General features: G+C 42.1%; 1 protein-coding gene across 1 annotated transcript in view; it reads left to right on the top strand.

The window, feature by feature from the left end:
* LOC126252642 (ras GTPase-activating-like protein IQGAP1) overlaps positions 1 to 27,032 on the top strand; it is a 367,157-nt gene that overhangs the window by 153,711 nt on the left and 186,414 nt on the right. The window contains exons 13-15 of the mRNA XM_049953548.1: positions 9,632 to 9,768; positions 22,193 to 22,286; positions 25,415 to 25,572. Coding sequence (XP_049809505.1) covers positions 9,632 to 9,768; positions 22,193 to 22,286; positions 25,415 to 25,572 — 389 coding nt within the window. The remainder of the gene's footprint in view (positions 1 to 9,631; positions 9,769 to 22,192; positions 22,287 to 25,414; positions 25,573 to 27,032) is intronic.

Here is a 27,032-nt window from a genome sequence, read left to right on the forward strand (position 1 = left end):
CTTGATACTGTTACCTATCAGACTGAGTCCTTCATATATATATATCTCTCTCTCTCTCTCTCTCTCTCTCTCTCTCTCTCTCTCTCTCTCTCTCTCACACACACACACACACACACACACACACACACACACACACACACACACACAGCATTGGGAGGCTGTGCTGTTAGGAGGGGAGGGGGAGAGAGCAAAGGACAAGGCAGAGAAAGGGAAGGGCCTGTGCAGGTGCCAGGTGGGATAGAAGCCATGTATAGTGCTTTAATGGGAGCAGCCCCCCTGCGGGTTCGGGGGTTAGAATAGGCCCGCGGTATTCCTGCCTGTCGTAAGAGGCGACTAAAAGGAGTCTCAACTGTTTTGGCCTTTAATGTGATGGTCCCCATTGGGGTTTGACCTCCATTTTTCGAAATTCAACAGAAGTACGAGCCTTTTGGGGAAGGACACCTTACGTGATGCACCATGAGTCCTCTGTACCCTAAGACCTTGGCACTCTTTATTGTCTTGGCGTCGTCACTGCACCCTCCATCCTTCATTTTGGGCTTACACAGCTGATGGATTGTGTAAGTTACAAGTTACGCCCTTAGTGCGTCACCATCTGCACCCACGATCACTATGGACTACCCATGGCACCCAAAATCCAGCACGGTAGCCAGCCCGTTGTGGTGGGGTCGTCATGTACCCTCTAGGTTGTAGCCCCCTGACAACAAAGGGATCGTACTGCTGATGCCTGAGCTGACACCTCCCCACGTAAGCCAAGGAGTCGATGCTCGTCTCTCTGGGGCATCAGAACTCTCGGCAACGGCCATCCTACCAGGTGGCCTTTGCTGTAGCTGGGTGGCGCCCGTGGGGAGAGTGGGTGGCATCGGGGCGGATGCCCCGCAATGAAGTGGGTGAAGTCTCAATCTGGTGGTCGCACGACCACCAACGCCTCTATGCGCGGTAAGACAGAATTTAATGCCGTGACATATAACCCCAAATCGTTCCCTTCCCTAGCCACGCCATGGGAGGAACGTACTGCTGCGGACAGACAGGAGCCGTATTCACCGCGATACCTTGTGTGCAGCAGAACCGATGGGGATTCGTTTTTGGGGACTAAGCCTCTCTTCTTTGTTCACCATCTTGAAGATAAGTTTGGGGAAGTGGCATCTGTTTCCAAAATGAGGAGCGGGGCTATTTTGATACAAGCAGTTTCATCTGCACAGTCACGGGCGTTACTCGCCTGTGAGAAGCTCGGTGACATCCCTGTTAATGTCACTCCCCATAAGTCCTTAAATTTGGTCCAGGGGATTATCTTTCATAAAGATCTTCTGCTACAGTCTGATGACGAGCTACGGGAGAACCTGGCACCACGAGATGTGCACTTTGTCCGTCGTGTCTTTAGGATGCCCAAGGATAATAGGGTCACTACTGGTGCCTTCATCCTGGCCTTTGAGGGTGACTGCTTGCCTGAGAAGGTCAAGGTCATGATCTATCGGTGCGATGTCAAGCCCTATGTCCCGCCCCCTATGCGATGCTTCCAGTGCTGGAAGTTCGGACATATGTCCTCCAGATGCACTGCCAGCCCCACGTGTCGTGATTGTGGACGACCTTCACATCCTAATGCTCCATGTGCTCCGCCTCCCACCTGCGTTAACTGTGGGGAGCATCATTCTCCCTGCTCGCCAGACTGTGCAGTCTACCAAAGAGAGCGGAAGATACAAGAAATTAAGACCCTGAACCGTTTAACTTACCAAGAGGCAAGGAAGAAGGTAGAACGGCTCAGCCCCACATCTATGTTGAGGAGTTATGCTGCTGCAACTCTGCCGCCACCAGTTTCTGCAAAGAATCCCTTTTCAGTTGGCCCACAGAACAGTAAAGTTACACCTGCCCCACCACTGGTAGGGGCCACACTCTCTTCCACTGCTCCCAAACCACCCGGTTTGGGAGCAGTGGACCCCGAACAACTGGGGACATCTATCCCCACCTCCCAGCCGGAGAGGCACCAGCCTCCTCCGGCTGCTCAGCCGGAGAGGCAAGAGCCTTTTCTGGCTCCTCAGCTGGAGAAGCAACAGCCTCCTCCGGCTGCCATGCATCAGGAAAGCCCTCCCAGCATGCGAACCCTCCCCCCAAAGACAAGAGAGAGAAGAGGAAGCTCTCTAAGAAGCCTAAGGACCCAGTGGTTCCCGCGCCTACGCTTCCTGTCAGCTCAGCCTCTGAGCATGAGGTCGAGCTCTTTGCGTCCCCTGATGACCTCGATCTCGCCGTCTCAGAAACGATGGCAGTTGCGACGTCAATCACTCAGTCGGTGGCAGCATGTGACTCTGTGAAGTAATTTGCTTTTTCAGTACCTTAATGCCCCTACAGGACACGCTTTGTATAATCCTCCAGTGGAATTGTGGCGGTTATTTTAGCCATCTCCCTGAGCTACGACAGCTTCTAAGCACCTGCTTTCTGCATTGCCCTCCAGGAAACCTGGTTCCCGGCAATGCGTACCTCTGTCCTTCGTGGATACAGGGGTTATTACTGCAACCGTAGCACTTACAATAGTGTGTCAGGTGGAGCCTGCGTGTATGTCCTTACCTCTGTATATAGTGCTCCTGTGCCCCTTCAAACATCATTGGAAGCTGTGGCTGTCCGCGTAAGGACTATCCAGGACATAACCGTCTGCAGTGTCTATCTCCCTCCAGGTGGTACAGTCTCCCTGACTGAACTGGCTGCACTTGTCGCCCAACTCCCCACGCCTTTTCTTCTCCTGGGGGATTTTAACCCCCACAATCCCCTGTGGGGTGGAACGAGGGTTACTGGCCGAGGCAGAGAGGTCGAGGATCTCATCTCCCAACTCGACCTCTGCCTCTTTAAACACTGGTGCCTCCACACATTTCAGTGTGGCGCATGGCACGTTCTCGGCCATAGATCTGTCGTTGTGCAGCCAAGGGCTTGTACCATCGGTCCACTGGAGAGTCCACCACGAGGACTTATGTGGTAGTGACCATTTTCCCATCTTCCTTTCACTCCCACAGCGTCGCTCCCTTGAACGCTTGCCTAGATGGGCATTTTGCAAGGCAAACTGGGACACGTTCTCCTCTGCTGCCACTGTTGAATCTCTCCCCCACGGTACCATCGATGTGGCGGTTGAGACACTGACTGCAGCGATTGTTTCCGCTGCGGAACATACTATTCCTCGTTCGTTACGGTGCCCCCGGCGAAAGTCAGTGCCTTGGTGGTCTCCAGAAGTCGCTGCAGCCATTAAAGAACGTCGACGGGCTCTTCAGCGACATAAGCGGCACCCGTCTCTGGAGAACCTCATTTTATTCAAACGTCTCCGTGCTCAGGTCCGGAGGCTTATCAAACGGCGGAAACAGGAGTGCTGGGAGAGGTACGTTTCCAACATTGGTTCCCGTACTTCTCCCTCCCAGGTGTGGATGAAGATTCGGCGCATCTTTGGATTGCAGTACTCTACAGGTGTCCCAGGGCTTACCATCAACGGGACGGTATCCACTGATGCCAATGCAATCGCCGAGCATTTCGCACAGCACTATGTTCGGGCCTCTGCGTAGGGGAATTACCCGCCTGCGTTTCGCGCGCTCAAACACTGGGAGGAAGGCAAACGGCTTTCTTTTGGTTCTCGCCACCCTGAGGCAATAACGCCCCATTTAATTTGTGGGAACTCCAAAGCGCCCTGGCACAGTGCCCCGATACAGCCTCTGGACCAGATGGCATCCACAATCAGATGCTCAAACACCTGTCCCCGGACTGTCAGCGATGTGTTCTTGCCATCTTCAACCGCATATGGGGCGATGGTGTCTTTCTGTCGCAGTGGCGAGAAAGTACCATCATTCCAGTGCTGAAGCCTGGTAAGGACCCGCTTAATGTGGATAGGTATTGGCCCATCAGCTTGACAAATACTCTGTGCAAGCTACTGGAACGTATGGTGAGTCGACGGCTGTGTTGGCTGCTCGAGTCTCGGGGTCTTCTGGCTCAGTGCCAGAGCGGCTTCCGTCAGGGCCGTTCCACCGCCGATACTTTGGTCTTCCTTGAGTCTGCAATCCGCACTGCTTTTTCCAGGCGCCAACACCTCGTCTCCGTCTTTTTCGACCTCTCCAGAGCATATGACACGACGTGGCAGCACCATATTCTCGCCACGTTGCACGGGTGGGGTCTCCGGGGCTCTCTCCCCATTTTTATTCAGAATTTTTTATCTGTTCGGACATTCCGCGTTTTAATTGGCACATCCCATAGTTCACTTCATATCCAGGAGAACGGCGTTCCACAGGGCTCTGTATTGAGCGTGCCCCTTTTCCTTGTGGCCATTAATGGCCTTGCAGCAGCAGTAGGGTCATCTGTCTCACCCACGTTATATGCTGACGATTTCTGCATCTTTTTCAGCTCCTCCACCATTAGTGTTGCAGAACGTAGGTTGCAGGGAGCCATACACAAGGCGCAGGCGTGGGCCCTAGCCCGTGGGTTTCAGTTTTCTCCTGCGAAGACTTGTGTTATGCACTTTTGTCGGCGTCGAACTGTCCATCCCCACCCTGAGCTTTATCTTCAGGATGCCATGCTCAGGGTTGTTGACACTTACCGTTTTCTGGGATTGCTGTTCGATGCCCGGCTTACTTGGCTTCCACATATTTGTCAGCTCAAGCATCAGTGCTGGCAGCATCTGAATGCCCTCCGCTGCCTCAGCAACACAGCTTGGGGTGCAGATCGTAACACGCTGCTGCAGCTCTACAAAGCCCTTGTGCTGTCCCGACTGGATTATGGGAGTGTGGCGTATGGCTCAGCGTCGCCCTCAGCGTTGCAACTGCTGGACCCCGTTCACCACTGTGGGGTTCGACAGGCGACAGGTGCATTCCGCACCAGTCCTGTTAATAGCCTACTTGCTGAGGCTGGGGTTCCTCCGCTCCACATTCGGCATCTACAACTTTTAGCCAACTATGCTGCCCACGTTCGTTGTTCGCCTCGTCACCCTAACTACCGTCTCCTTTTCGCTAATGCGGCAGTCCATACCCCACACCGGCGGCCTCGATCAGGCCATACCATTGGGATCCGTGTTAGGTCACTCCTTCGTGACCTCGAGTATTTGCCTCTTCCACCTGATTTTCAGGTCCACCCACATACACCACCTTGGCGTATTCGTCGGCCACAGCTTCGGCTGGACCTCTCACAATGGCAAAAGGATTCAGTTCCTCCTGCAGTCTTGCGCCGCCAATTTCTTGCTCTCCTCGACGCATCCCGCGACTCGGAGGCTATCTATACAGATGGCTCGATGGTTGATGGCTGTGTGGGGTACGCTTATGCTCATGCGGACTATGTAGACCAGCGCTCCTTGCCGGACGGCTGCAGTGTTTACACCGCAGAGCTAACAGCCATTTTTCGTGCCCTTGAGCGTATTTGTACCAGCACTGGCGAGTCTTTTGTCATTTGCAGTGACTCTCTCAGTAGTCTACAGGCTCTTGACCAGTGCTACCCACGCCATACCATTGTTGTTGCCATCCAGGAGTCCGTTCATGCTCTTGAACAGCGTGGACGTTCAGTGGTGTTCATATGGACCCCGGGACACGTTGGGATAGCAGGAAACGAACATGCCAACAAGTTAGCTAAAGAAGCCACCCGCAAACTGCCGTTGGAGATCGGCCTCCCGGCAACTGATCTCCGATTGGTGTTACGCCGTCGGATCTTTGGGATGTGGGCAGACGAATGGCGCACTCTGTCTGTACCCAACAAGCTGCGGTGTGTAAAGGAGACCACGACCGTGTGGGGTTCCTCCATGGGGGCCTCTCGCAGGGATTCTGTTATTCTCTGTAGGCTCCGCATTGGTCACTCTTGGCTGACGCATGGTCATCTGCTGCGTCGAGAGGACCCCCCTCATTGTCGCTGTGGAGAAACCATGACGGTGGCCCATATATTGTTGGAATGTCCTCTTTTAACTGCCCTCAGGCGAACTTTTAATCTCCTGGGTGATTTATCGTCTCTTTTAGGTGACGATGTCTCTATGGCAGATCGTGTTTTAAGTTTGATTCGAGCAAGTGGCTTTTATAGGTCCCTCTAATTTTATTGCATCACCCTCTTTTGTGCTGTATCTTTTACTTTGTTTTGTGTTGTAATTCAACTCCACCCTAAACTTTTAGGCTGGAGGTTTTAACATGTTGCAGAGTGGCTGGCTCATCCTATTATTTTCGTGATCAGCCAGCCACAGTCCTCTGCTGTGCAGTTTTAATTCCTTCTGCCTTTGTTCTCTATGTTGTTTTTGTTGCTGTGCTCCGTTTTCCGTGTTGTCTAACCATTGACCATGGGGCTTTTCTTCCCCCGGAATTTTTATTTTAGTGCTTCGCCTGACTGGTGGATGGTTTCACTGTGCTCTGTGTTTTTACGAAACAAGGGACCGATGACCTTTGTAGTTTGGTCCCTTTAATCTTTAAACCAACCAACCAATGGGAGCAGGTAAGGGGATAGACAGGTGAGGGACAGGTACCATCTAAGTTTAAGGCCAAAGAGGTTAAGAGAATGAAAGATATACTGCAGGAAGAGTTTGCACCTGCACCATTCAGGAAAACTGGCATTGGAGGAAAGAATTGAGGTGGCACAAGCTGTGAAGCAGTTGTTGAAGTCAAGCACATCATTTTGGGCAGCATACGCAGAAGCTGAGTAGTCCCACTGTCTCTTGGCCAGAAGTTGGCTGTTGTCATTGGACAGATAGCTTGTTAGTTGTCATTCCCATATAGATTGCAGCACAGAGTTGCAGGTAGGTTGGTAGAAAACATGGCTGCTTTCACAGGTGACACTGCCCTTGATGGGATAGGTGATGCCTGTGACAGGACTGGAGTAGGTAGTACTAGGAGGATGTATGAGACAGGTCTTGCATCTAGGGCTATTGCATGGATATGAAACATGTGGCAACGGGTGGGAGCAGAGGTGAAATAAGAACAGATGAGGATATTGAGTAACTTGGGAGAGTGGTGGACTATCACTGTGGGAGGGCTGTGGAGAATAGTGCAGAGGATATTACTCATTTCAGAGCATGGTGAGAAATAGCAGAACTCTGATGGAGAATGTGATTGAGTTGCCGCAGCTGGACCACCCAGTTCCTGCCATGTTGCACAATGTGCTTGGCTTCAACGACTGCTTTGCAGTCTGGGCCATACACATTCTTTCAACCAACACAAACTTTTCTGATTTGTGCAGATTAGAGCTAGCTCTCTCTGCTGCGTACTTTTTGTTCCCATAATCCCCTGGCCTCAGCCTTCGCTGGCACCCATTTCCACCTGCTTATTCCCTTCTCTGCTTCTACTCCATCCATACACATGCTGTTTATCTCACCAATGCACCTGCATAGTACTTTCCTCTTATCTACTTTTCTCCTCCCCACTCTGCTTCACCTACCTCCACTCGTAACAGCACACCCACAACACATCCTCCTGATGTGGCACCTAACAGCCCACTAGCCTGTCTCCATCATGTCTGTGCACACTCCCACAGGAAGCACTAAAATCTTCCCCCGCCCCTATCTTGATGTTCCTTCCCCTTCTTCCCTACGCATTTCCTTTACCCCCCCCCCCCCCCCCCCCCCCCCGTCAACCGCTGCAAAGATCGCTGCTCAACCCAGATCAGCTTGCCTCAAATTCAAAGGTGATACACTGAAAGCTGTATCTGTCTAACATTTCCACATGCTCAGGATAATGTTAATCATACTTTAGAAAACAAATAAGTTTAAATTTCCCCAAAGTAATTTTATTGTTTGCATAATAATTAGACAGATAATAGGAAATTTTATTCAGTGATATGTTCTCATCAAACAGTGGAAAATCTAGGATGGGATAACGACAGTGTTATACACACACACACACACACACACTGACAAAAGCACAACTTATGTCCTCATTCACAAAAGCACAACTCGTGTTCTCATTAGATGTTTCATTACATGTTTGGTGAATTACCAGATGGAATTTTGAAATTATTACTGGTTCAGAAGCTTACTACCACATAGATGCTCAATAATTCTGTATAAGGCAGTAAATCCAATACTGTGGTCTCATAGTTGTGAAGGATTTGTCTCTGTAAAAATATTTGTAGCCTCTGCACTTCCATGACTAAATAAATTTGTTGCCTTTGTAACCATTCATGAGTTTCCTTTTAGTAATAATCATGTAAAAGCTATAATAGATTGCAGAACAGAATGAAATATATCTGCTACAAGATAGTAAATTTTCAACTAAATATTGTGCTTTACCTTTTTATTTAATTCTAGTGCAGAAACAGCTGTGACTTCCATTGTTGCTTTGTGTCCATGTTGGCACTAATTCAGATGCTTACCTGCAACATTCACTCACATTTCTTTAGTAGATAACTAATCTGTTGTTTTGGTCTCAGCCTGTTTTCATTGCTCTGAAACTATTTTGATTGACTTTGCCTCAACCAAAACTGCATTATTTAAATGAAGAATTTGATCAGTAGATAATCATCTATAAGTTTTGGTAGAAATTTAAAATTATACTGCAGAAATATGGACCTCCAACTATCATATCAGGTAAATTATCTGTGTACTAAAGTCTTTTTTAAAACGATATTTTGAGTTTTGATGTGGCTGAGATATTTTGTCATTATTCCACCATCAAACATGTGATGCTTACGAAAACTGCTGATTGTAGTACCTGTTCATGGTACATAGCTTGGTAACCTACACTCTTCCAATTACATTACGACTTTTGTTCCACATGAAATTGTGTAGACCGCTTTGATAGTTTTGGTACTTAGTGTCATCAGTAAACTAGTGTGACAAATTATTTTTATTTAGTTTTGAATATACTACAAACGATGAAGAAGCGATCATAGTCTTCTCCTGTGCAACAACCTGATGGGTAAAAACATTCAGTAATGCAGTAGAAATATAAGAATTATATGTTAAATCTTGCGTGATTAATTGAAAGTGTTCATCAGTGAGAAATAATATACAGACAATCATTGTTAAAAGACTTTCCACTGTGTGATTCCTGTGGCGAATGTCATGCAAATTCCATCCTTTTTTAGCAGCAGCTATTACACACTAAATATTTGTTTTAACCCTGTAAGTAGCACTGATAATTGGAACTAACATGTATTTACCCTGTAAATGTTTTTCCTCTCCTGATTAATTAGTATGAGTATTTACCACCCCATACCTCATGGTGGACTTAGAAATAAATAATACATTGAGCAGTTTCGTTCATTGCTGTTCCCAAAGAGTTCATGCTGAATCATGTTTCAATGAGTTATGGTGCACCATCAAGCATGAAATGGGGTGGAGGTGTGGTTATTTATTTTCATGCCATCTTCTTTCATTTCACTGTTGCTATTATTATTATTCTTGAGACACCATGACATATCAAAATTTCCCATCAGAATGGGATTCAAACTGTCATGAATGTTGAGGACAACTAATTCTGTGCCAGAAGCATAATATTACAATCTCTTAAGAAGCTTATTTTCACAGCATAGTGTCTTCAATACCAATAGAATAAACAGTTGTAGATGACTGAGTCAGTTTAGAAATAAAGATTTTCTATCTCACAATTACTGTTAAACTCAGAATTTTTGAATGTTTAATATTTTCTCTAACTGTAATTTCTGTTTTTACAAATGTCTGAACAAATCATTAATAAAAAATTAACCATTTCAGTGATTATGTGTCTTCACAATCTGAACCAAGCACTGGAGAATGAAAATGATGAAGCACTCATAAGCATTTTGCAGGATCCAGTTCTAAAATTTGACATTACTCCAGACCATGCAGTTGTTTATGTTCATTTTCTTAAGGTGAGATGAACTATATCAATACGAGTTTAGAAAGAACACATCTTATGATTCAACTGATGAGTGCATGTGGACATAACTATGAGAATAAGTTTCATTTTGGTACACGATGTGATATGGATTCTCAGTGATTTATTGCTCAATACATACTCAAATTACGTTGCGTATGGTTCTCTGACACAAATTGAAAATTTTCTGTCCCTGTTTGATACAGATCATGTTAGCATGTTTAAGTGGCTTCACAGTAGGCTTTGGCTTGATTTGCATGCCACATGTGTTGCAATGTGTTAAATAAAGATTATCTGAATGTTGCTTGATGATGCCTAAAATACAAAACTGGCCAATGGCAAATAAGTCTGAAAAGCATACAGCTCACAATAGATGATGTTTTCATTTAAGCACTGTCTTGAGGCTGTGGACCTGTGTGCATTTGGGGAGGGGGAAGGATCTGAGTATGTTTTTCAAAACTTGCTAACCTTTTATTCTTTTCCTGTTGTTCTTCCTTTCTTTTTCCATTTTTAAAGAGGGGAGGTCCCAGAGGACCATTTGAGCCATAACTTACAGATCAGTCACTGTATCATTGACAGAATACTGATAAAAATAGGTAAAGAAAGCTAATTTATTAACAGGCACACGAATTATTAACATTAGTGCACACAAAGAAATAATACATTACAGTGAAAGAATGTTAACATCTTCTAAGATATCCTGTGCAGAATATGGTTCATATAGCTCTGAGCACTATGGGACTTAACTTCTGAGGTCATCAGCCCCCTAGAACTTAGAACTACTTAAACCTAACTAACCTAAGGACATCACACACATCCATTTCCGAAGCAGGATTCGAGCTTGCGACCGTAGCGGTCGCGCGGTTCCGGACTGTGGGGCCTAGAACCGCTCGGCCACTCCGGCCGGCTGTGCAGAATAAAAGGAGCATACCACAGTGAAGCTTCACAACATTGAACTGATTTTTTTATGCACTAATTTATGGAATGAGCATCAAGTAGGACAAACTGTACCATCATCATCTACATCTACAACTGTACACAGCAAGCTACTGTACAGTATGTGGCAGAAGGTCATTTGTACCAATATTAGCAATTTTCTGTCCTGTTCCATACACACATGAATTGATAGAAGTCTGTTTTTATGCCATGGTAATCCTAATCTCTCTCTGTTTTGCTTTTGATAACCATTGTCCTTGTAGTATCATCATGGTCGTTAATTCTGTCTCTTTGGTAATATCCTCACAAACATTGGTTCTGTCTGTAGCCGGCATGTGTAATGCCCTTAGCATGTAGGCACTTGGTTATTTATTCAATGCAGTTCTTTGATAGTGGCTTGTTTGTTGCGTTACTTGACTATTTGTTCTTACCAGCTACAACATTCTGTAACTTTGCAGGTTGATATGACAATTTAACATCAACCTCTACTACCCCTTTACGCTCAGGATATTAATATAGTATCATGTTTAGGCAATCTTTCAATGAGACTCCAATTGATATGCCTCAATTTGATGGCCAGCTGAAACATCTATCAGTCTGTCTACTGATGCCACTTACTTGTGTTCAAATGAGCTCTCACTGTTTCATCTTGGGCCTTTCTAGGCTCGATGTTTCTCATTGTTGCTAAAAAGACTCCATCCCCTGGGGCCTCTGATCTGTCTTTTTCATATATGTTCCACAGGTAAAAAAAAGTCACCTCTTTCTACTTTGGGCTTTAAACAACTTACAGTTTCCAGTATAAAAAGGGGTTGATAGCTTTCTAAAAGAGATTTGATTTATGGAACTTCAATGTGCACATTGTTAACATTTAATATTTTAATGAATTGAAAACATTTCATATCTGTGATTTTGCTATCCAATCAGTTTTAAAAGTTGAGTTCTTCACTGAGATCTCGGAGCTTTGCCTAATCTTACATCTCACCTGTGTGCATTCCACATGTTCTCTGCCATCTGAGTGGTCATCTCTAGTACATAATGCACACCAAACCTATCCAGGGCAACTTGACAAGTCTTCATCCTGTAACGTAGTTTGAATAATCTATAACTGAGCGCTGCACATAATTGACAAAATCTCTGATTTAAATCCTTCATTTGGTCCCAGACCAGGCAACTTGGGTCAATTCTCAGGATAATGCTGCAAATCAACAGCTATGTTAACACCACAAGTGAGAGGCCAGCTGTGCTCACCACTTCTGCCAGTCTTTAGGAAGAACTGAGAGAACCTAGACAACAGAGGTCAATGCCAACATGAGCAACAACTTGCAGTTTTCTGTAACACATGCTGTGACTACTCCTAGTGATGCCTCTTTTCACATTGTGAGTGACTCCTCCTTGGATACAGACTTATTACACATTTGATTCATTCCCCTCCAATGATACTACTACCCAGAAGAAGCTATCATACTATCAACATTCAAGCAGCCTACAACAAACAACCAAGAAATGCTCCTTTTTTGGCTATCAGGATGTCTCCAAAAGAAACTACTGTTTGGCAAGGAGAGGGCAGGTAAGGGCTGTATCAGTCATGAATAGTACAAATTGCTGAATTCGCAAATTCACAACTGACATATCTTGTTAATAATAATGATTTTATCTGTGAGCTGTTACAAGTGAATGAAAACCGAACATTTGGATATCACAATGCAGCTAGCTCATTGTACTGTAACAGACCCCCCCACCTACAACAGCAAAAATGTGCATAGAAACAGAGTATTAGAGCAGTGTTTTAAATCATGACAAGAGTATGTGCATCCCAGCAACTTTTTGACATATAACAGACTGTGAGAGTCTACTCTTTTCTGTTTCACTTCACAAGCCCTGAGCCTAGCTAAAAGGTTTTTGTTGTCTTAATAATTTTCATCATTGATTTTTCTCCTGTTCTGGAAGAAAAGCACAACATTAAGTGATGAGTTTATCTGTCTGTCGGATTCTGTGGGCCACATGATACACAGCTACTTAGTAATGAAACGAGTCAGCACTTAGTTTACAGAATGCTGATTAGAAAATTTATAAACAAAAGTATTAGTAAAAAACAAAGAAAATAGTAAGAGACTATATGAATAAATAACATAAAAGAAAGAATTTCTCAACTTCTAGAAGGAACTCTTGTACAGAACAGAATGAGTATGCTACAAGAAAATCTTCAACTTGGAACTGAATATTTGGTATTTAACTCAATTTTTTCAGTTATGCTTGGAAGCCTGTTGAAAATGAAATCTGCTGAGTAGTACACACCTTTACGTAAAATGCTTAAGGAAGTGTTATCCAAATGCATATTGTTTTTTTCATCTAGTGCTCACTGAATAAATGGTGCACTTGCTTCTGATTGAGTTAATGTTTCAGTGTTATCAACAATAAATTCCATGATTGAACATATGTATGGGAATTGCATACTTAGGACTGATGACCTCAGATGTTAAGTCCCATAGTGTTCAGAGCCAATTGCATACAAATCTGAGATATCTCAATAACGGTCTACACGAAGTTCACGAACTCACTGCTGATCAGTCAGACATTAATTTCAATAAACCAACAGTTCCACTACATTTGTAAAACCCCTTACATTTAATGCACATCGTAATGCTTCGTGAACTAATCTTTCATAGCAAAATATTAGTTGTTCTAATTAACTACTTTTGTAACTGATACAGTCAACAAAAAGAGAAGCACAGTAATGATGATGATCAGTTATTAAACTCCATAAATCTTAAATCTGACAAAGATATATGTCTGGATTTACATCCATTAAAAGGTGAACTGAAAATATGAATCATTGTACAGCGTGTATTTCCATGCAAGCAATTACATTTATGTATGAAATGAAGCAGCGTAAGACCGATGTAGACTTCATAGCAGTCCACAAGGAATTGAATTTGCTTTTTAGTATTGTGGGCATTCTGTCACATTAGATTTTTTCATTCTCTGTACAGATTAAGTTCTGTTCAAACTAGCAGCAGCTGTTCAATGTGAAATAAAAATATTAAAACGTGTGTGTTGAAAATATTGACTATTCGTAAAATAATTGGCGTTTCACATGTCACCCAGCAGTTACCTGTAATGCAAGAACAGACATTTTTATTTAATCATCACAACAAAATGAAATAATTATAAAAGATTTACTATATTAAGTAGAGCAAAGAGAGACGATGTTAAGAAGTGCACCAATGATAGAAAAACGTTGTCCATGAAAGTCATATTTACTTCATTTTGCTACACTTTACAGTAATGTAACATTAGTTTGCACTTACTGAGATGACAGTATGATCTAAATTACTAACAGAAACAATAATAAAAGCTCCATTTTTCACAGACTGGTTGCTTTGTTTATTTCCCAGGTTTCTATGGGACATTTCAGAACACAAATGGGTCTGATTTCTGTCAGTATATCAAAATATGTATACTCCCTAACTAAAAAAGTGAACCACCTAGAAGAAATGGATGAAATTAAATGGAACTTCATGGGTTCCAGCGGTTATAAAAGCAAATCATATTTACAAGGAAATTGGCAGTATGAGCCCACTGATCAGCATGACATTGAACCCCTCTGGCCTGGATGCATTCACTTATTTGGTTAGGATGAGTGTCATAAAGCCACTGTATCTTCTCATGAGGCAAGCTGGCTCACAGCTGTTGTAACTGGTCCTCGACATCCCAGATACTAGCAATAGAACGGAGTTGATGTCCGAGCTGATTTGATACACATTCTATTGGGAACTGCTGTGGAAATCTTGCTGTCTACAGCAGTACATCATCATCACAGAGATAGTTTGTAGAGACACATGCCATGTGTCTACAAAAACTGTCCTGTTGAAAAATGGCACAGTGATACTGTCGGATCAGAGATAATACATGACGATGCAGTATGTCTGTGACGTATCATTGTGCCATCTGAGTTCCCTCAATTACTAATAGCCATGACATGAAATGAAACTCGATGACTCAGCCACAATGCTAGCAGTAACACAATGAAGTATGGGACATATCCCCAGAACACTCCCATACTTGCTGCGATAGATGTCCAGGGTGCCAGGGTGTTGCAAAACTGAGATTCATTGCTAAACACAATGCAAAGCTATTCAATAGCAGTCCATGCTTCCCTCCAAACATGGGCATTTGTGTTGTGCTGTTAATGGCAGCCTACATGTAGAACAGTAATTCTGTAGTCCAGCTGCTGCTAGTCTCCAGCCATTGGTGTGGGAAAACGTAGAATGTTGCAGGGAATCCATTACTTATTCTTGTATGGCAGGTGCAGGTGTGAAAAAGTTGGTGTGTTTCGTGCGCAATACAATGATCTTCGCTTGGAGTGATCAGACATAATCAACTGGAACCTTGATGACAAGAATGCCTGCCATTGTGTTCCCATGCTGTCCAGTATCGGGCAACTGTCACATCCGAATGCCCCACAAATCTGGTTATTGCACGATTCAGACAGCCTGCAAAATGGAGACCCACAATGAGGCCCCTTTAAAACTCTGTCAGGTGCTGATAACACTGTCCCACATGAGTGTGTACCATGTCTTTGTTCTTCCTAGTGATCACTCGTGTCTGATGCTCTTCGCACCCCTCGTTTACCCTACCGAACCTGGTAACAAAACTAAACACAGTTAGCCACTCTAGTAACATTTGTATCACAGAAAACTCCAGCTGTAATCATTTACGTACCGCAAACTGGGATAATACTGATCATTTTTTGGTGGTTTTTAACTGATATTTCCCATACCGTTAAAATAATTTTTACATAATTTTATATGATGCTTTCCTCTCAATTTGATAATAATAGAAAATCGAAACAAGCAAATATATCATGAGTATTGGAAGGAAATAACTGATCAGCATTACCCCTTGGCGTGGAGAATTCTGATAAGATTTATTTTGCTCGATTGTAAATGTTACACTTTCACACAGGTTACAATTATCAAAATTTTACACTTTTAAAAAAAGTGTAAACATTACTGTAGTTACAAAATAAAAAATAGCCCTACACATTTCAATATATGAGCAAGAATAATAAAAAAATTTTAACACCCAACTCAACACTCAAACACTTGCTTCATTACAGTCAGTCCTACTCCGCAGTGCTAACGTCAACATTGGAGAATTTACACTCACATAGTTTGCAAGATATCAGCTCCATCTCTGACAATTTGTTCTTTTCCTATGTCCATTGGGTCTGCAACATCTGAGAATACAAAAAGGTTGTGGCTTCAGTGTTTCTTTTTTGCATTAAATTAATTTTATATAGTCCCACACTTGTCTTCCTTATTACATGGCCAAACGAAATGTTGAATTCTTTTCGTTCCTGGTTACGTGATAAGAACTATAGCACCACTCAACAACTGTAGTTGCTTTCCTGTTTTGACTGAAGTTGAAGTGGTATCTTTGAGGGAGAAGCAACACGGTTTGAGCACTTCAAAGCCTGAGTACCTCGTTTCCAGCATATTTTCACATTCTTGTGACTCTACACTTTCCTTGCTATCCTTCATATAACTGGTGATGAAATCCTTAATCACAATGCCTTTCCTAGGAGGTACAATCAGCCACTTTGCACAATTGAAGATGTTCTTGTATTTGGGTCAGCAACTTGGGCTTGCTGGAGATGTTCTTCAGAGGATGCAGTACAGGAAGGTTTACCACTGCTAACGTTATTCTCATTTTTTAAATCTGATGCAGCTCTTCTTCAAAATGGAATGGTATAATACCAGATTTTTTTTAAAACCCTGATATTATCGTGGTTGCAGAATTCATAACTATTTTCATCAAAGTTTCTTTCAACAGTTTAGGAAATACTGACTTCTGCATCACTCCTCTGTTGGATTTCTTCCACTCATCTAACATGTATCGCCAAGCCGTCTTTAAGGGGCAAAAGAATGCACAGTCAAGAGGCTGGCAATGGTGGGTCACATTTGGAGGCAGGACGACAAATGTAATATGTAGTATTCCTCACAAACCTTGATGACACTTATCGAGAGGTGACTGGATAAGTTATCCCCAATCATAATTTGGGTCCTTGTAATTTCATGACATAGGGCAACAAAATTTTCATGAACCATGATTTAAACATGTTTATATCAAACCACCCACCCATATTCCTGTTGTAAACCGCCCCATTGACACCTCCCCCAGTTCCAGGTACCATACAGATGCTTACTTTTGTAAACAGTAAATGGGGGCGACAATGTTCCATCTGCAGCTGCTGCCATCATAACACTGATAATAGTTTTAGACGCGTCTAAAATTCTCGTGGGATTCTTCATCCCTCCTTTGATAAGCACCTTCACCTGTCCTGGGTTGTCAGAAAAATTTATTTCATCGTAGTTAATTGTATTATAGTCACAAACTTCATCCAACATTTCCCTAAGATAATCGTAATATTCCGTTGTGATCTCCTTCAAAACAGCTGCTCTATCTCCTTTCATGTTGTCTCTGATTTTCACTGTCTGTTTGCAGTTTCTTCTCAGAAGTGCATGAACCCAATCTAATCTGGCTGATGATCTTTAAATCTCTTTTACATTTTCCCTACGTGATTGAGGTAACCCTGTACGATGTTACATACATCTGTTTTTCTCAGTAGAAAACCCCACTTCGCACAAATCAATAAACGGTCAACAACCATTTTGTCCTCTTCTCTGTGTAAAGCTGTTGGTGCTTCCACCTTGGTTTTATACTTACTCCTTAACTTACCATTAAGGGTTGTGTGTGGTACAGCAAATTCTTCTGGTGCTCTCCTGATGCTCGTTTTCCCCCAACGCATGGCTGTTACCACGTTTTCCTGGAAAATGGAGTTGTATTTGCACCTTACACAAGACCCAAACTTCTTGATGAATGTTCTCAGACTGGCCTCAACAACCAGAAACTGTGATCATGTGTGTGAGTTGCATTTGTGTGTGTGTGTGTGTGTGTGTGTGTGTGTGTGTGTGTGTGTGTGTGTGTGTGTGTGTGTGTGTACAGTCTTTTCGTTGTGCCTATCTATGACTCAGCATCTGTGCTATATGGTAGTAGCAACTATTACTTTCATAATATTGTCATATTTTAAGGGAAGATGTGCAGTACAGTCAAAGCAGCTACTTCAGTGTCAGAGTAAATGGGACATGCAAGGAACAGTTCTGTTAGATTAGAAAAATCTACCTGTGAGTTTCGGAAGCAGTTAAAAGTAGAACACATGGAGTAGAGAATGGATCAGTTTTTTCTGTTATAGTGAGGTCAGGGGGGAAAAAGTTCAATATAATATTTGTCAACTACACAAAAGCTTAGGGTAAGGACGTAGAATTACTCTTGCTTATTAGCAGAAAAACCCACACTAATATTTAATATCTAGACGAAATACGTATTGATGATGGAGGCGAATTTAATGCCGTGAAGTACTCAGTAATTTATAATGAGATATTATCTCTTATTTGAGGAGTGAAAGCTCCAGAAAAAACTAGGAAAGTGCTTAATACACCATTCTCCTTTGTATCATGATGATAGAGGGAGATTGCAGTGTCCCACTTATAGAGTGGTTGGTATTGAACAGGAGATAACAGAAAGATCCTTTTAACATTGTAATTAACGTATTTCCAAAAATTATTTTAGTAGTTGGTTGGATAGCCCACTGATAGTAGAAACATGTTGGATCTGCTGGCAATGTAAGTGCCTGAACTTTCCAGTTCATTGAATCTACTAGGGACATGAATTAGCTGTCACAAGGCTGATGTAGCAATGATTAATGTTGAGTGAAATATTAAGAAAGATATTTCTGCTTAACAAGTACAACAATAAAATGATTAGAAACTACTGAAGTATTTGGCTCAGGGCAAGAGTGTGTGTATAATGTGTGTCACAAATTCAGAAGTATTGTTGGGCTGTATCAAGGTGTCTGAGGTAATTCTGTGTCGTGCAAGATATTGATAGATGGGATGGATCCACCTTTGCTCAGTATCAGCATTACATTGTTACTGAGAAAGCAGCAAGGACGTCATGGCGTATTTAAATTAAACCAAATTCTTCCTGATAAAAATTTGAAACAAGTTTATAGAAAGCAAGACGCATTCAGTAAATTGAAAATAAAAGTATCACCTGCTGAACTGTGAGAAAACTGAAATACTATGATCATGCATAAAATCAGTCAATGCTAACCTTAATTCATTCCCATACGATGTACTATGGGCTTATCTACGTGTGAGCAAGATTATAATGAGATGATGTCATCCATTCATAAGAGCTTTCACAACAGAGTTATAAATAATGCTCCCTTACTGAATGTGAGCAGTTTCATTATTGACAATAGGTGTAACTTCAGTATTCTTCCATATGCTTGCAGGAGTCTGTGTAGTCTAGCAGTGTAAAGAAGAACCATTTACTCAACTGTTAATAAAATCTAGACCATGAGAGCCTTTTCTCTGTGGCTCAACCAAATCAGTTAGTGAAATTAGCTTGAACTATTGTCATATCAAATGAAACAGTTGTCCTTCCTTGAATCCTTGAATGTTACGGTCATAATTGATTCCTCAACACTGGCAGCAACACCATTTATTAAATCAGGACCAGACCATAACCATGATTCACAAGTCTCACTTATGAGCTGCAATATACTAGGATTAACTAGCAGGCCATCAACCTAGTATCAACTACCTTTCCTCTACAATAATTACAATAAATGACTAATCAATTTTATTAGTCATCTTGGTGGGCAACTGTCATGTAACTTCAGCAACTCGACTGTGAGAACTAATGCAATAGTATCTCAAGATATGATATCAAATTGTTTTTTTTTTTGGAACTATAATTGTATAGTGCTAGTTTCAGTACAGCATTTCATTTAGTATTTAATTACAGTACATAATTAGCAATCATTAAACGTACTTGCATTGAATTCTGTCTTGTTTTTTTATCGCGCACCAAGCAGAAAGCTACATGTAATACTGACCACATGGAAAAATGCTACACTTCAGGCCATCACAGTTGAATCTTTGGTGTACTCACTATTGTTCAATGAAGTGTTCCAAACATAGTGGAACAAAAGTAATTTTGTAGTACTTTTGTTGAGCAATCCTTCCCATTTGTCACTATCTTCCCTGACACAGACATATCTGAGAAACTTTAGACACAGCCCAACAAGGTTCGCAGAAGAGCTTCTGTGAAGTTTGGAAGGCAGGAGATGAGATACTGGTAGAATAGAAGCTGTGAGGACGGGTTGTGAGTCGTGCTTGGGTAGCTCAGCTGGTAGAGCACTTGCTCGCGAAAGGCAAAGGTCCTGAGTTTGAGACTCGGTCTAGCGCACAGTTTTAATCTGCCAGGAAGTTTAATATTTCTTAATTTCTTAATTTGTGTCACAGGATATACACATTCTCTTGCCCAGAGCTAAAGTTTGCTGCTCACTACTCCGGTAGTTTCTAATCATATTATTATTGTACTTGTTCAGCAGAAATATCTTTCATAACATTTTGTTCAGCACTAATCATTGCTGCAACAGCTTTGTGATGGCTAATTCATATCAGTTGCTTCTATCACAAATACTGTCTGGAATTCTGTTCTAGCATAGCAGGCAATGCAATTAACAGTGAGTCAATAATCTACTGCTGTAATGACTGATTTATTAATGAAATTACTGAAGTGAAAGACTTTTTGGAAATTTTGCTGACATTCTATATGATGAATGTGTGTGTGTGTGTGGGGGGGGGGGGGGGGAAGTAGATACATGGGCAGGCTTTGAACCTGTACTGCCAGTCTGGCTGCCGGGGACTTTTGGACATTAGCCTCTGTACTATGCTTGCTTGGTCAAGACAAGGCTGATGTTATGGTTATATGATGCATGTATAAAACTTGATTATCGATTTTCTCAGAAACTAGGGACCACTCATGAAAAGTCACTAGCTAGGTACACAGGATAAGTCCATCTACAATGTATCTGAGAGTCATCAAAATCCACCATTAACAGGTCTAATGGTTCCCTCGAAAGACCTCTGTGATATACCACCTTTTTCCACTTCCGTAATTAAATGTACATTCTCATGGGTTGAATTTACATAGAAAAAATCATGATAGTTCATAAACTGTTCCGTAACAATATTCATATTAAGAATTTCGAGGCGCCAAAATTGTATTTTACATGAGTAAACAGACTGGTTAGGGCTTAGGGCTGCTGTATTCAGAGGGTGCAGTAGACTGAATGCTGCTGCTGCTTGACACAAAGTTTACAACTACAGTACAGAGCAGTGTCGCAACTGGTAAAGCTCAGTGAATGTATCAATATTTGTACTGCCTGAATTGTAGACAGGTGTAGCAGTGATCAACTCTTGGAGCGAAACCTGGTTGATGACCCTCAACGTAAATGAATGTAAGGAACACATGTAAGTTGTCAAAACCCTCTGATATTGCTTGGCTTGACAGTTATTGATTTGTCTTTCAAATATTTTGCAACTGCCTAATACTTTGGAGTTTCTGCTGGAGTGATTTAAACAGCAATGTTGACGTATCTTGGCCCACGAGGAAATAAATTACGGGCAGTTTCATCGGAAGAATCCTAAGGAAACATAACTTGCCTGCAAATAACGTCACTTAAAAAATCCATATTAGACTAAGTATTGAGTGTGTTCTTGGACTCTTACCCAATAATTGAACAGGTTATGTATGGTTAAAAACAAGGTGTGTGCTGTACTATGGCTTAGTTTGGTCAGTGTTTGGTTGAAGATGCTACAAGAAAAGCGCTATGCGTCAGAGAGCCGTATCATAAAATGCATTTAAATAGGTATTGAGAAACCTTTTGCTTCTGTCGCCATAAAGGATACAATTGTAGAAATTTTGGTTGTATGTATATATAATGTACTTTCTTTCTGTGTGTTATTGACAAATGCAACTCTGTTAGAGGAAAGTAAATATGCTGCCCATTATACCCTGCCACACACTGTAGGGTCTTGCAGAATAGATTAGTAGGTTGTGCTGTTATGTGTTAGCCATTGTTGTCATTATTCTCATATGAAGGATCACACAATAATGTGTACTGGCAGCACACCAGCTTCTTACAGTGTGCAAAATATGTAATAAATATTTCAGACCTGTCTGTTCTATACATAACTGGGAAATTTCTAGTCTGCATACTTTGTGAAAAAAGCTCTTTGTGTTGCCTAGTCCCCTTGTTTCCAAGAAAAACATGTTTTTTTTCCATATTTTACAGCACATACAACCTATAACTGTTCTAGATTACTAGATATTATTAGTTTTGTTTAAAGTATTTGTCTTGCATATACAACTCCCCATGGCAGAAATGAACTGATGAGTAGTGAACATAACAAATTATACTATTCAGAAAGTAAATTTGCTGAAAGTTCGAGCTGTAAAAGATTTCTTTGTGTGTCTCTAAATTTACAGAATATCAAAATGTGAAAAACAATTTATGATGTCTGTAGTTGATTGTTTTGTTCATAAATGTATTTAATATTTTGAAGGGTAAACGGCAGAAGAAGGGTTCAGAGCTTTGGCTGGAAGATGCTGAGGACGCAATCAGTGATGCTAATGATGAAATTAAGTCTGTTGTTCAATGTGAGTATTGTTTTGATCTTGTAACTTAATTGCCTTTACCTGCTCTGGGCACATGCAGCCTTGATGTTGTTTAAAGATGTCATTCTGTACCTCATATTTATGACCATCATATTCTATTTTAGGCAAAAATCAAACAATGGAAAATCCAGGATGGGATGTAACAATATTATGAAAAGGAAAGTTGCTACTCGCCATATAACGGAGATGCTGAGTCGCAGATAGGCACAACAAAAAGACTGTCACAAATAAATAAAGCTTTCAGCCATTAAGGCCTTTGTCAACCCCCCCCCCCCCCCCGCCTCTCCCCTTCTCCCCTGCCCTCTGTCTAACCTGCAGCATTTCACTGTCCGCCACCCCACCTTGCATCCCTCCACCGCCTCCTCCGCCACAGCCTCCTTACCCCCACCCAGTCGCCACTCACATCATGCACTGGTGCTGCTGCTCGCAGTGTGGTTTCAGTTGCCTGAGACTGCACGTGTGTGTGTGTGTGTGTGTGTGTGTGTGTGTGTATTGTTGATGAAGGCCTCAATGGCCGAAAGCTTTATTTATTTGTCTTTTTATTTATCTTTTTGTTGTGTCGTATGTTAGGTTTTATATCTTAATCTGAAAGTTTCGCAGGCTAATGTCGTGTGCTGACACCCACCTTGTCTCCTCATTGCCACGTGGCATTTTACAATGTTGTTTAGTAGATAGCAGAGAAGGACCCTCCCTTCCCCACTAAAGAGGCTCCCATAAAGTCTGGCCACCCATGCTGGAGGTACCTTCAGTGATGAGCAGTCCCTTATCTAATATGCTGTAGGTCTTATTCAGGCCTTCACAGACATGCAGTACCCTCCAAACCTAGTTCACAAACTGCAGTTGGAGCCATAAGGAATGTTACAAAAGGTAGGAAAATATCTTTTCCTACCAAGACTGACAGGTTATAAATTGCTGATTATCTGAGTACTTAACATCAAATATTCAGTTCTCAGAACAATGATGTGGAGTGCAAATGGATAAAATTAAAATTTAAAAGCTTTGCCTAGTACAGTTCAGACAAGTCTGTTCCAAGTAAGGTTGTAAGACGTGGGGGAGAACCATCATCATAAGAAAATCAGGGTCTATGTAAAATCAGTATGAAGATCAAAATCATCTATCCAGTCCCTCAGTGACCATACAAAAATGGAAGATAATAGAGAAAACTCAAATAACAGATTCAATCATCCAAAACTGAATTCAGTTGAATGTTCACATAGAACAAAGAGTAGAAAAGCAAATCCCAGTCTGATACTTGTAGGAAGAATCTTAAGGAAATGTAATTCATCTACGAAAGAAGTGGCTTACAAAATGCTTGTATGAGTGGTCCTTGAGTATTGCTCATCAGTGTGGGTCCATAACGAGGTTGGATTAACGGAAGAGATACACAAGATCCAATGAAGAGTGGCGTATTTCATCCTGGGACTGTTTAATCAGCAAGAGAGCATAACAGTGTTGCCCACCGAACATCAATAATGCTTCAAAAGAGTCATTGTGCATCATAGAGAGATTTACCATTGAAATTCCACAAGAGTATGATCCGACAAATCTAGCATTGTTCTGTATTACTTCCTACCTTATACATTTCACAGAACGAATACAGTGAGAAAATCCAAGAAATTAGAGCATTAGCTCTAGGTTTACTAACACTTATTCTTCCCATATGCCATTCACAAATGGAACAAGGAAGGGTGGGCTCATATATCTTTAGGGGAAATCATTTTCCTACTTCGCTCAAGAAGTTCACAGTGGCTGTGTACCCATGTACATCAAAGACTATTGAGGCTCATATTGTGGTACCAGAAATACCCTCCACCACCCACTGTGTGGTTTCTTGCAGAGTACAGGCTTAGATGTAGATGTAGACCTCCTGTTCTAAATCATCACATGCCACTAATTCTCCACCACCCCCATGAACCACCATAGTCCATCACAGGCACATCCTACCCTATTAGAAGCATGGCCATCTTTGAAAGAAGTTATATCATATACAAACTTTGCTGTGACATCTATACAGTCTCTTGTTTTGGACTGACCACCAACCAGCTCTTCACCTGAATGAATGGTAACTACCAAACAATGATCAAGGGCCAAAGCTAACCAACCAGTTGCAGAACATGCTACTGAGCTCAACACTCAACCTCAAGGGGTGCCTCAAAACCCATGCCGCCTGGACCACCGTTGCCCCTTTCCTAATACCAGGTTCTCTGAATTATGTAGATAAGAATAATTATCCGTACAATACATACTTCAATTTAACGATTCTCCAAGCACCAGTCTCTGCTACCCTTTGTCCACACCCACATCCACCTGTGTGTTCCATCTGCCCCCTCCCCTTATTCCTCAATCCACTCTTCCATGTATCAAGCGCCACATGCAACAAAGACAGTCTCAAGAATAATGTGGCCGTGTGTGCATAAGGTCAGCAATGTTTCTAATCTTGTTCGTGTGCTTGTCAGCCACACAGTGTCTCAACTATGCAACAAATGGTTACAGTTGATCCTACGCTGTGCTTTTCATCTAGGGTTTTCCAGTGTCATATTAATATTAATTGTTTGATGTCATTTAAATTTAATTTAAAAATAAAGAAAACCTTTACCACCACAAAAATGCCTAGATCTTGAACTTCTTGTTTCCTCGTTGTCTCGTACCTCTCATTTCTCTCTCCACATATATTCAGTTTTATTTTATTATTCTCTCATCTTGTTTTGCTGTACATTCTATTTATGAATACGCTTTTTTACTCTATCAAGTCATTAGCTTTTTCCGCTCCTTTTTTTGCTTATACTGTTCTTTCAAACTTCACTTTCTTTATTCTGTCAACAGTGTCCTTTCTTCCTTACCTTTTAGAGACCACCTCTTATACCATAGTGTTAACTTTTCTCCTGTCTCTCTTATTCCCTCCTGTCATTCTGTTTTATGGATCTCGTGTAACAATCTAGCTGAATGATTATTTTCTAGTGTCTTTACGTGTTTCCCTTTTCTTCTTGTGCAGAGAAGAATAAACACTTGTAAGCTGTATTTTTCAGTGTATTACATTATGGAGTATATGGAAAGTGTTTAAGTTTCTTTAGATTTAAATTGTTTTTCTGTGTGTGATCATGTACTTACAGTATGCCATTGGTTGTTGGAGATGAATTCTGCTGTACGACGAGGTGATGCTAAAACAGCATCTAGTCTTTTAGCAAAATCAGGCTTGGACACAGATGCAAGCATTATTTTGAGAAACAATCATGCTTTTGAAAGGCTTCGGGATCTTGGTTTCAGAAAGGTATGAAATTCAAAATGTACTGACTTTTTCTAATGTTACTGTTATTATATATGCAAAGGACTATCAAAGTACTACTAAGAATTTACTCTGAAATGAGTAACTGGAATGAAGCCTCTTACAAAACAGAAAGTGTTGACATGTCTATTATTTGTTTGGTGTTTATCATCCTGTAGTAATCAAAGTCATTAGCTGAAGATATTACGTGCATTTAACCACCTTTATGCACGTCTTTGTATTTTGGAAGAGAGGGGGGGGGGGGGTTGCAAGAATTAGATATCCTTGGAACACACATGATGCTGGTTTAATAACCATATTTGTCTTCTTCAAAACAGTGCCTAAAAATGAGAAGTCTTTGTCAAACAATGGAAAATCCAGGATGGAATGCAACAATATTGTGAAAAGAAAAGTTGCTACTCACCATATAGCGGAGATACTGAGTCGCAGAGAGGCACAACAAAAAGACTGTCATAAACCCCTGTTCATGAGTCTAAGTATTCTGACATGTTCCATGACTTTGGAGATTTGCTCCTCAATTTGGTCCTATAGAACTTGACGTGTAAGTAAATAAGTAAATATACCTTTCGGCCAGTAAGGCCTTCGTCAAAATTAGATGACAAACACATACATACACGCAAACACAACTCGCACACGTCTGCAATCTCAGGCGACTGAAGCCACATTACGAGCAGAAGCACCAGTGCATGATGGGACTAGCAACAGGGTGGGGGTAAGGAGGTGGCTGAGACGAGGAGGGGAGGGATAGTAAGGTAGGGGTGGCAGACAGTGATGTGCTGTTGGGGAGTGCATAGGGACAATGTAGAAATAGGGTAGGGCAGCTACGTGCCATCAGGAGGTTAGACGGAGAGCAGGGGAAAGGTGGGGAGGGAGGGGGGGTATAGTGGAAAAGGCGAGAAGTAAAAGGACTGGGTGCAATGGAGGAGTGGGAGCTGTGCAGTGCTGGAATGGGAACAGAGAAGGGCTGGTTGGAAGAGGTCAATGACTAATGAACGTCGAAGCCAGGAGGGTTACAGCAACGTAGGATATATTGCAGGGAAAGTTCCCACTTGCGTAGGTTCAGAAAAGCTGATGTTGGTGAGAAGGATCCACACGGCACAGGCAGTGAAGAAGTCATTGAAATGAGGGATGTCATGTTCGCTGTGTGCTCATCAACAGGTTAATAAACATGTTTCTTGGTCACAGTTGGTCAGTGTACATTCATGCTGACATGCAGCTTGTTGGTTGTCGTGCCCACATAGAATGCAGTTAAGTGGTTGCAGCTTAACTTGTAGATCACATGACTGGTTTCACAGGTAGCTCTGCCTTTGATGGGATAGCTGATGTTTGTACTGGACTAGAGTAGATGGTGGTGGGAGGATATGTAGGACAGGTCTTGCATCTAGGTCTATTACAGAGGTATGAGCAATGAGGTACAGGGTTGGCAACAGGGGTTGTGTAGGGAT

This window comes from Schistocerca nitens, chromosome 1 (genome assembly GCF_023898315.1).
Source record: "Schistocerca nitens isolate TAMUIC-IGC-003100 chromosome 1, iqSchNite1.1, whole genome shotgun sequence".
Taxonomy (NCBI): domain Eukaryota; kingdom Metazoa; phylum Arthropoda; class Insecta; order Orthoptera; family Acrididae; genus Schistocerca; species Schistocerca nitens.